This window comes from Drosophila serrata, unplaced genomic scaffold (genome assembly GCF_035046125.1).
Source record: "Drosophila serrata isolate PLE 108 unplaced genomic scaffold, ASM3504612v1 contig_8, whole genome shotgun sequence".
NCBI classification, from domain to species: domain Eukaryota; kingdom Metazoa; phylum Arthropoda; class Insecta; order Diptera; family Drosophilidae; genus Drosophila; species Drosophila serrata.
The window spans coordinates 1,515,440-1,526,898 of NW_028256906.1; the positions used below are offsets into that span (position 1 = coordinate 1,515,440).

The following is an 11,459-nucleotide window of genomic DNA, read 5'->3' on the forward strand; positions in this document are numbered from 1 at the left end:
CGTGAGCGATGGTTGATGTTTTTACTTCATTTTTTATAATGGCTTCGCTGTTGCACTCTAATTTAATATATACATACATATTTCGTTGATAAAACTCTATTTTTTCCATAAACGGCATAGCCATAAAACGAGAATATCGATTATTAGTATTTGCATAAACATCGTCTTCATCGCACAAGAATATCGATACATTGATATTTCGCACACCCCTATCTTTCAGTCCGAATAGTTAAACAATGAATTATGTGTGTTTGAGTTAAATAAGAATTAAATTGTAATCTGCTTCTGTGTGCTCGCTTAGTCGCCGTCAAGCAACAAAGCGACGTCTTCGTATATGTACGTTTGAATATACATACGTACTGATAATTTGTGCAATATATACACGGTTAAATGCAACGCATATTTTGTATAAAACAAAGAGAAATTTAGTGTTTTTGTTTTTGCCGTATATCTCGTTCTTCGTTTTTTTTCGGTCAATGTATTTGTGCTGTTAATTTTTTTCCAAGTAACCATTACGTGTTTATGTGGCATACTGCGGCCTGTAAATGTATGGTATACATATGTGTGTTTTTTTCCGATACAGATTAGATATATATGTAAAGGTGAAAGTTCAATTAATTGTGGTGCATTTATTTATTTTCGGCTGTATAGCATTTAAAGCGCAAATTAATTAATTGTACTTGTGCCGTGCCGCTGAATAAACGAGAGCAAATTTTTGTGTACCTGTGTGTGTGTGTGTGTGTGTGAGTGAATGACTAATTCTTCAAAGCACAACTCAACATGGCTGACTTTAACTGTGGTGGGCAGAGTGTGCTTTAACGACGATATATCGCTGCCTCTTTTCTTCCCAAGTACTAGATTCCACTCTCGCCATCGGACCAAAAAAATGTTCTGTGAATTTCTCCACTGGAACCAAATCCAGAATTGTACATATTTTATCTCCGTTGAACGGAAGGAATTCTCTGATAGTGATTTAGAGTTTTCACAAGCTTTACATATGTATTTATCTGTGCATACATCCTCTAGTCATATCATTTTAAGGGCGTTTCTTCTTGTTATCTCTAGTGTCAACTTTTTTCACTTGATGACGCTGTCACTTTCTATCAACAAAGTAGCATAGACGCCTTTAATTTCGTGTTCTCAATCACATTACACGCTAATAATATGCCTATTAAAATCTTTTCTATTTAGTTGGAACAGTCCGCGTCCTGGAAATCAAGTAACTAATTAAATCGAAGCAAATACGTGAAAGAAAACAAAGAACCCGTAATATATAACATTTGATCGAATCAAACAAAAAAGTGTGCAGCACATCTTAACAAAATCATCATCACCTACCAGCATTGCTTGTGCGGCCCGTTAAGATGACGCAACCGTTGCCCATTCGTTTTCAGGAGCACTTACAGGTATGTTTTCAATACCGGTTTACCGGTTTTTGTTAATCTAATAAATGTAGGGTGTATTTGTATGGGCACAATAGGGTGCATTTGAGGTACACCTTTTGAGCGAAGAAACGCGTTGCAGCAGCAACTTGTTGAGCTCTTGCTGCGGCCTCAGAGGAATAATGTTATAGTAATTATATAAATTTATATTATTTAGGTTAAATGCATTTGTTTTATACTCCTACCTTCATATCAGAAGTGGCTTCGTTCTGCTTCGTTTGTTAGTTAAACATACATACTAATTTTGTAATTATGTTCTTTCCAATTCATAGCTCACAAATGTTGGAATCAACGCCAATTCCTTCTCCTTTAGCACGCTCACAATGGAGTCGGATAAGTTCATATGCGTGCGGGAGAAGGTTAATGATACCAACCAAGTGGTCATCATTGATATGAACGATGCCACCAATCCCACTCGCCGTCCAATATCAGCTGATTCGGCAATTATGAATCCAGCTAGCAAGGTTATTGCGCTCAAAGGTAAATTGCTAAATATATCCTAATATGTGAAGAAGGTAAAAAGACTTTAATCATAAAAAAAAAATTAATAAATTGTAATATGTGCACTTTAAGTATAGTAATTCACCATTGCTAACTTGATATATGCTTTAAATTTACCCCCCATTTTCGTCTATAGCCCAAAAGACGTTGCAGATCTTTAACATTGAAATGAAATCGAAAATGAAAGCGCATACAATGAACGAGGATGTGGTGTTCTGGAAATGGATATCTCTAAATACCCTGGCTCTTGTCACGGAAACAAGCGTATTCCATTGGTCAATGGAGGGCGATTCGATGCCACAGAAGATGTTTGATCGGCACTCCTCCCTAAACGGATGTCAAATAATCAACTACCGATGCAATGCATCCCAGCAATGGCTACTTCTCGTGGGTATCTCGGCGCTACCGAGCCGCGTTGCCGGCGCAATGCAGTTGTATTCCGTGGAACGTAAGGTTTCCCAGGCCATTGAAGGTCATGCTGCGAGCTTTGCCACCTTTAAGCTTGACGGCAACAAGGAGCCAACGACGCTGTTCTGCTTCGCTGTGCGCACTTCGAGCGGCGGCAAGCTGCATATCATTGAGGTGGGAACACCGCCGACTGGCAACCAGGCTTTCCCCAAGAAAGCCGTTGATGTATTCTTCCCACCGGAAGCCCTGAATGATTTCCCCGTGGCAATGCAAGTGTCGGCCAAGTATGATACCATTTATTTGATAACCAAATATGGATATATTCATCTGTACGATATGGAAACTGCGACGTGCATCTACATGAATCGTATATCGGCCGATACGATTTTTGTGACGGCACCGCACGAAGCCAGTGGCGGCATCATAGGCGTCAATCGCAAGGGCCAGGTGCTTTCGGTGACCGTTGACGAGGAGCAGATCATCCCGTACATCAATACGGTGCTGCAGAATCCCGATCTGGCGCTGCGAATGGCTGTTCGCAACAATTTGGCCGGAGCCGAGGATCTGTTTGTGCGAAAATTCAACAAGCTCTTCACCGCTGGACAGTATGCCGAGGCTGCCAAGGTGGCTGCATTGGCTCCGAAGGCCATTTTGCGTACACCGCAAACAATTCAGCGTTTCCAGCAGGTTCAGACGCCAGCGGGTTCCACCACGCCGCCATTGCTACAGTATTTTGGCATTCTGCTCGATCAGGGAAAGCTGAACAAGTTCGAGTCCTTGGAGCTGTGCCGCCCCGTTTTGCTGCAGGGCAAGAAGCAGTTGTGCGAGAAGTGGCTAAAGGAGGAGAAGCTCGAGTGCAGCGAGGAGCTGGGTGATCTGGTAAAGGCGTCGGATCTGACACTGGCCCTCTCCATTTACCTGCGCGCCAACGTGCCCAACAAGGTTATCCAATGCTTCGCGGAGACGGGACAGTTCCAGAAGATTGTATTGTACGCCAAGAAGGTGAACTACACGCCGGACTACGTTTTCCTGCTGCGCTCTGTTATGCGCAGTAATCCCGAGCAGGGAGCAGGCTTCGCTTCAATGCTGGTGGCCGAGGAAGAACCGCTGGCGGACATCAATCAAATTGTGGATATCTTCATGGAACACACGATGGTACAGCAGTGCACGGCCTTTTTGCTCGATGCTCTGAAGCACAATCGACCGGCTGAGGGTGCCCTGCAGACGCGCCTCCTCGAAATGAACTTGATGTCGGCGCCGCAAGTAGCCGATGCCATCCTGGGCAACGCCATGTTCACTCACTACGACCGCGCCCACATTGCCCAGCTGTGCGAGAAGGCCGGACTATTGCAGCGTGCCCTGGAGCACTATACCGATTTGTATGACATCAAGCGAGCCGTTGTCCACACGCACATGCTGAACGCCGAGTGGCTGGTCAGTTTCTTTGGCACCCTCTCTGTGGAGGACTCTCTGGAGTGCCTGAAGGCAATGCTAACGGCTAATTTGCGCCAGAACCTGCAAATCTGTGTCCAGATTGCCACCAAATACCACGAACAACTGACAACTAAGGCGCTGATCGACCTCTTCGAGGGCTTCAAGAGCTACGACGGACTGTTCTACTTTCTTAGCAGCATCGTGAACTTCTCCCAGGATCCAGAGGTGCACTTTAAGTATATTCAGGCCGCCTGCAAGACGAATCAAATCAAGGAGGTCGAGCGCATTTGCCGCGAGTCCAATTGCTACAATCCCGAGCGGGTGAAGAACTTCTTGAAGGAGGCCAAGCTTACGGATCAGCTGCCGTTGATCATTGTTTGTGATCGCTTTGACTTCGTTCACGACTTGGTGCTCTATCTGTACCGAAATAATCTGCAGAAGTATATCGAGATTTACGTGCAGAAGGTTAATCCCTCTCGACTGCCCGTTGTGGTTGGTGGACTGCTCGATGTCGATTGCAGTGAGGATATCATCAAAAATCTGATTCTGGTGGTTAAGGGTCAGTTCTCCACGGACGAGCTGGTGGAAGAGGTGGAGAAGCGTAATCGCCTTAAGCTGCTGCTGCCTTGGCTGGAGTCTCGAGTCCATGAGGGCTGCATTGAGCCGGCCACGCATAATGCCCTTGCCAAGATCTACATCGATTCGAACAACAATCCGGAGCGATTCCTCAAGGAGAATCAGTACTACGATAGCCGTGTCGTGGGACGTTACTGCGAGAAACGGGATCCTCATCTAGCCTGCGTGGCCTATGAGCGTGGATTGTGCGATCGAGAGCTGATTGCCGTTTGTAACGAGAACTCTCTGTTTAAGAGCGAGGCCCGCTACCTGGTCGGACGCCGTGACGCTGAGCTCTGGGCCGAGGTTCTATCCGAGGCCAATCCCTACAAGCGACAGTTGATCGATCAGGTTGTCCAAACGGCGCTTTCCGAGACGCAGGATCCTGATGACATCTCAGTAACCGTCAAGGCCTTTATGACCGCCGACTTGCCAAACGAACTGATTGAGCTGCTTGAGAAGATTATTCTTGACTCATCGGTGTTCAGCGACCACCGCAATCTGCAGAACCTTCTAATTCTGACCGCCATCAAGGCGGATCGCACGCGCGTTATGGATTATATCAATCGATTGGACAACTACGATGCCCCGGACATTGCCAACATTGCGATCAGTAACCAGTTGTACGAGGAGGCCTTTGCTATCTTCAAGAAGTTCGACGTGAACACCTCCGCCATCCAGGTGCTCATCGATCAGGTTAACAACCTTGAGCGAGCCAATGAGTTCGCCGAGCGATGCAATGAGCCGGCTGTGTGGTCTCAATTGGCCAAGGCTCAGCTGCAGCAGGGACTGGTTAAGGAGGCCATCGACTCGTACATCAAGGCCGACGACCCGAGTGCCTATGTGGATGTCGTTGATGTGGCAAGCAATGTTGAATCGTGGGACGATCTCGTGCGGTATCTCCAAATGGCCCGAAAGAAGGCCCGCGAGAGTTACATTGAGAGCGAGCTGATTTATGCCTACGCTCGGACGGGACGTCTTGCTGATCTGGAGGAGTTCATTTCGGGTCCGAACCATGCCGACATCCAGAAAATTGGTGATCGCTGCTTTAGCGATGGAATGTACGATGCCGCCAAGCTGCTGTACAACAATGTCAGCAACTTTGCAAGACTGGCCATCACTCTGGTGTATCTGAAGGAGTTCCAGGGAGCCGTGGACTCGGCGCGAAAGGCCAATTCGACGCGCACCTGGAAGGAGGTGTGCTTTGCCTGCGTCGATGCGGAGGAGTTCCGATTGGCCCAAATGTGCGGATTGCACATCGTCGTTCATGCCGATGAGCTGGAGGATTTGATTAATTATTATCAGAATCGCGGACACTTTGATGAATTGATTGCGTTGTTGGAGTCGGCTCTGGGCTTGGAGCGTGCACACATGGGCATGTTCACAGAGCTGGCCATTCTGTATTCAAAATTCAAGCCGTCGAAGATGCGCGAACATTTGGAGCTGTTCTGGTCCCGGGTTAACATTCCGAAGGTTCTGCGTGCCGCCGAGTCGGCACATTTGTGGTCAGAGCTGGTCTTCCTTTACGACAAGTACGAGGAATATGACAACGCCGTTCTGGCCATGATGGCCCATCCCACGGAGGCGTGGCGTGAGGGACACTTCAAGGACATCATCACGAAGGTGGCCAACATTGAGCTCTACTATAAGGCAATTGAGTTTTATTTGGACTTCAAGCCGTTGCTATTGAACGATATGCTACTTGTACTGGCACCCCGCATGGACCACACTCGTGCCGTTGGCTACTTCTCGAAAACCGGCTATTTGCCGCTAGTCAAGCCCTATTTGCGCTCAGTCCAATCTCTCAATAACAAGGCAATCAATGAAGCTCTCAATGGACTCCTAATCGACGAAGAGGACTACCAAGGGCTGCGCAATTCGATCGATGGTTTTGACAACTTTGATAATATCGCATTGGCTCAAAAGCTTGAGAAGCACGAACTTACGGAATTCCGCCGCATTGCTGCCTACTTGTACAAGGGTGAGTTTTAACCGCAATTGATTCTATAAGTGAATATCTTTACCTTTAATATTAATATTTTTATGTTAGGCAACAACCGCTGGAAACAGAGCGTGGAGCTCTGCAAAAAGGACAAACTCTACAAGGATGCTATGGAGTATGCCGCCGAGTCGGGCAAGCAAGATATCGCTGAGGAGTTGCTGGGCTGGTTCCTGGAGCGTGATGCCTACGATTGCTTTGCAGCATGTCTATATCAGGTAAGATTTAAAAATTTAAATAATACAAATAATATAAAAAATAATGCAAGCAAACTGTGATATGATATTAATTCTTTGCTTAACATTTTCATTAGTGCTATGACTTGCTGCGCCCCGATGTCATTTTGGAACTGGCCTGGAAACACAAAATCGTTGACTTTGCCATGCCTTACTTAATACAGGTAATGATTTTTAATTAATTATACGCTTAGTTCTTGCATTCTATATATATGCTATTTGATGCATAGGTTTTGCGCGAATATACCAGCAAGGTCGATCGGTTAGAGCTGAACGAAGCTCAGCGGGAAAAGGAAGACGATACTACGGAACATAAAAATATTATTCAAATGGAGCCACAGCTAATGATCACTGCTGGCCCGGCAATGGGCATTCCGCCGCAATATTCGCAGAATTATCCGCCAAATGCTGCGGCGACTGTTGCAGCAGCGTCAGCAGCAGGAGCAGGGCGTAACATGGGTTATCCGTATTTGTAGGCCACATTATAATTCTAATTATACAACATTAAACCATTAATTAAAACGACCTTTACAAAATAAATGTATCAGCATTATAAAGAAAATACCAATAAAAACAAGAACAATAATATTAATCGTCAAAGAAAGTAATTTGCATACAAAACAATATAAATTCAGATCAAGAATAAGTCGTAAAATCATTCAACAAAAGAACATCGAAGTTTTAAAAGTTTTCGATGAGTTATCGATATGTACCCATTGCCAGAAGCATGGATCAATTTTTGGCGTGTTTTTCTTGTTATCCTTTATATATAGAAAAATAAATTGCTTTTATCATATTTAAAGATTTTGTTTTTGATTACAATACTGAAAACATAGTTAAAGAGATCAAGCATAAATAAATATATACATTATTTACTGATTTTACAAATTTCAATCAAAGATGGAAATAGCTTATTAATTTGGGCTTAAAATATATGAGAATACACATATGTATGTATGTATAAGGACATATTTCAGCATTGCAATTGATACTGTATGTAATTATTTCAAGATTTCCTTTAATACACTTCCCGTATAAACAACCTGGTACATTTTAAATCATATTCCAACTATTATCTGTAAACAAAACTCTAAAAGAGTAAACACATTTTACTGTTCAATTTCCTGTAAGAAATATCACATTAAAATATGATTAATAAATATTCAGTGTCGTAGTTGGGACACCGTTTCGTAAGAATGTGAAAATATGCTACGTACATATGTACATATATAGTTTTTATAGAGTTTTATGTTTGAAATTTTACAGTTATGCTGCGGAATTCATCCACATTCATACAGACATACGTTTATATTAAATAATTTGTTAGTTTAGTATTCCCCACATTTCCAAAACATTTTTTTTAAATACATAAATAATACATAATTACATAAATACATATGCATTACTAAACCTTGTATTATTATTACATTTATTTATTACTTTGATGTATGCGACAAATTGTCCGAAAACTTTAATTTTTTTACTCAACAATCAAAGTTAGTTATATTAAACTTGCTACAATCAGTTGTGTTATTTATTAAAAATTCGAATAACATAACGATTGCTACTCATACATACATACATACACACATATTCAAAGTATTATTGTACCTTATGCCTTTAATATTTTCTTATATTATTTCAAGAAACTTATTTAATACAAATACAAATTAAAAATTATTTTAAATTCGATATGAAAGTATTTTAATTTGTCTTTTTTGGGGTACCGAATTGGGGCACCAACTACACCGAATGTATTTGAGCAATAAAATGCCTCTTAATCTTTATTATTGTTCAGCTGATACCCTTTTCTGGTCCGTCTTGGCTATATTGCTAAAAATTGGCTGACCGGAAATCGAAGTTTCACGGTTTTTATACAAGTGTCCTAAAGTATGCTACAGAATTGTACAGTAAAATTAAAATACCTAAATACCGACAAATTCAAATGCCTATTATCTTTTTTCAGTATGTTAAGCAGTGTTTATCGATAACTGATAATCGTGCCATGTTTTAGTGCTTCTGCAATTGTCAAATTTTTCCCCGCTTCTGAATTCAGAGTGACCATAAAATAAATATAAAAAATATGATATCGATATATCAACGACCGACAGCCATCGAGGGAGAATTCTGTTAAATTACGGTCTTTCTGTCTGAGTGAGAGCGATCTGTTAATGAACTTTACTTCCTACATGGGAATTCTACGCCAAAGGCCAGAATTCTATCTCATGAATCTGTAAATGTGTAAAATGGCTTAATAGACGTGTATGATGTAAAATGTTAAATAACAGCGTTGAAATTCAGAGTGACCAAAAAAGCAATATCAAAAATTATCACATAAAAATATTGCAACATCGATATTTTGGCAAAAGGAATCACGATATAAACATAACCCTGTTGGCAAAAAAAAATATATAAATTTGGAAACATGGAGCTAAACATAGAGTTAAAGAAACTTCGGGAACTGGTAAGCAGATAGCCTCTAAAGCCCAAACCTCCAACTAAAACATATCCGAACACATTCAATGAAGGAACTTAAAACGCATGGACTGGCCACCCGGCTGAGTTCTGGCACCTCTGACCAGCTCGACGGCGATCTGATTCAGCTCCAAATTGAAAATAAAAAGCTCAAGCACCGGCTGCAGATTCTCAAGAAGGTAATATTTGAACTCTCGAAAGAGTGCATAAAATCATAAGGTTCCTGTCCGTCCTTCTTCCCCCAGTCCATTGCAGAAGAATCAACAGGTGCAAATAATTGTGAAAACTGCTCGATCACTGAGCACTTGGAGAATGTGTTTGCGCAAGCAATCGCCGTGGCGTATCCGGAATATAGCAAGACCCCTGTGTTGATAGCTCCCGTCAGTAGTGGGTCGGCGAAATTCGGTGACTATCAGTGCAACAATGCCATGGGCTTGGCAAAGAAGTTCAAAGAAGCCGGCATTAATAAGTCCCCCCGTGAAATTGCCATCGAATTGCAACGAAACTGCCCTTCTTCGCCCATTATAGACAAGCTGGAAGTAGCTGGAGCAGGCTTTGTGAATGTTTTTCTAAGCAAGTGAGTTGTAAGTGGTTTCCGAATCGATCGTGGCTGTAAAACATAAATTTTTGCAGGGCTTTTGCAGCTGAAGCGCTGAGCAGCCTGCTGCGGAACGGCATTAAACCGCCATCGGTGCCTAAGAAGCGTGTCTTGATCGACTTTTCGTCGCCGAACATAGCAAAGCAAATGCACGTCGGTCACTTGCGTTCCACAATTATTGGCGAATCGATTTGTCGGCTGCTGGAGTTCCTGCAACACGATGTATTGCGTATAAATCACCTTGGCGATTGGGGAACACAGTTTGGAATGTTAATTGCCCATTTGGAAGATCGCTTCCCCAATTATCTGAACGAGAGTCCGCCCATTCATGACTTACAATTGTTCTACAAGGAATCGAAATTGCGGTATGTGTTGCTTAAACAGCCTCTGATCCCGTCTTTAAGCCAAGTTTTCTTTTTTCTATTTCACAGATTCGACGAAGACGAAGAATTCAAAAAGCGTGCCTATAGTCGCGTAGTCTCTCTCCAAAACGGCACACCGAACTCTATTAAAGCCTGGGAATTGATCTGCAATGTTTCGCGTAAGGAGTTCCAAACGATTTATGAGCGTTTAGATGTAACCATCGAAGAACGTGGCGAGTCGTTCTATCAATCACGGATGCTGTCCGTGGTAGAGTTTTTGCGTTCGAAGCAATTATTAGAAACGGACGATGGACGGGAGATTATGTGGCCCGACGAAAGCAAGACGGGAATCCCACTGACAATTGTCAAGTCAGACGGCGGCTTCACCTATGACACCTCGGATATGGCGGCCATACGCCATCGTGTAGAAGAGGAGAAATGCACTTGGATGATTTATGTGGTCGATGCAGGACAAAGCACACATTTTAACACCATATTCAAGGCAGCGGAACGCTCTGGCATTCTGAATCCAGCCGTCCATCGTGTGGACCACGTTCAGTTCGGTGTAGTACTTGGCGAGGATGGAAAGAAGTTCAAGACTCGATCTGGTGATACTGTTAAGCTATCCGACTTGCTTGACGAGGGTATGAAGCGTTCGTTGCAGCAGCTGGAAAGTCGTGGACGCGAAAAGGTGCTCACTCCTCAAGAGTTAAAGGACGCCCAGGAGGCTGTGGCCTACGGATGTATCAAGTATGCCGATCTGCGTCATAATCGTGTTGGCGACTACATCTTTTCATTCGATAAGATGCTGGATGATCGAGGCAACACTGCCGTTTATCTACTGTACACCTATACCCGTATATGCTCGATTGCACGAAACTCTGGGGAAGATTTCACCGATTTGGCCAAGGTGCTGAGCAAAGCTACCATTGAATTGGACCACGAAAAGGAGTGGAAGCTGGCGAAGACCCTTTTGAAAATGCATGACATATTTATCAAGTGTTCCAAGGAACTTTACCTGCATTTCCTGTGTGAATTCTGCTATGAGGTATGCGCTGTATTCACAGAATTCTATGACAGTTGTTATTGCATTGAAAGAAATAAGGCTGGTGAGATTATTGGAGTTAACCGCAGTCGAATTCTGCTGTGCGAGGCAACAGCGGCCGTTTTGAGGCAGAGCTTTTATATTTTGGGCTTAAAACCCGTTGTGAAAATGTAGAATTTCCAATTCAAAATATTTGACTAAAAGCTTGTAAACGAATAAAACCAATCAAGCTATAAAATTAATTCGATTAAATTTACTTTGTTTAAATTTTGTTCAGTGTTAATCGATTATATTCGATTGAATATTTTGTGGTATGAATGCGGTATATTAAAAACCAGAAAATA

At 42.8% G+C, this 11,459-nt stretch overlaps 2 protein-coding genes across 8 annotated transcripts; both read left to right on the forward strand.

The window, feature by feature from the left end:
• Positions 1-24: 24 nt before the first annotated feature.
• Chc (clathrin heavy chain) lies at positions 25-7,840 on the forward strand. Of its 7 annotated transcripts, none has more exons than XM_086827612.1 (7): positions 25-552; positions 1,192-1,406; positions 1,715-1,922; positions 2,080-6,381; positions 6,451-6,617; positions 6,713-6,799; positions 6,866-7,840. In XM_086827612.1, exons 2-7 carry the CDS (start codon positions 1,365-1,367, stop codon positions 7,109-7,111), a joined length of 5,052 nt encoding a protein of 1,683 aa, XP_086683738.1. In that variant the 5' UTR covers positions 25-552; positions 1,192-1,364; the 3' UTR covers positions 7,112-7,840. The 7 variants fall into 7 exon arrangements, with proteins under 7 accessions (XP_086683738.1, XP_020808494.1, XP_086683735.1 ...); XM_020952835.2 differs by having other exon boundaries at positions 173-336; XM_086827609.1 differs by having other exon boundaries at positions 186-547.
• Positions 7,841-8,611: 771 nt separating this feature from the next.
• Positions 8,612-11,353, forward strand: ArgRS (arginine--tRNA ligase-like protein). Its single transcript, XM_020952894.2, has 5 exons — positions 8,612-9,099; positions 9,164-9,289; positions 9,356-9,687; positions 9,744-10,073; positions 10,140-11,353. The coding sequence occupies exons 1-5, from the start codon at positions 9,061-9,063 to the stop codon at positions 11,287-11,289; spliced, it is 1,977 nt and encodes a 658-aa protein (XP_020808553.2). The 5' UTR covers positions 8,612-9,060; the 3' UTR covers positions 11,290-11,353.
• Positions 11,354-11,459: the final 106 nt, after the last annotated feature.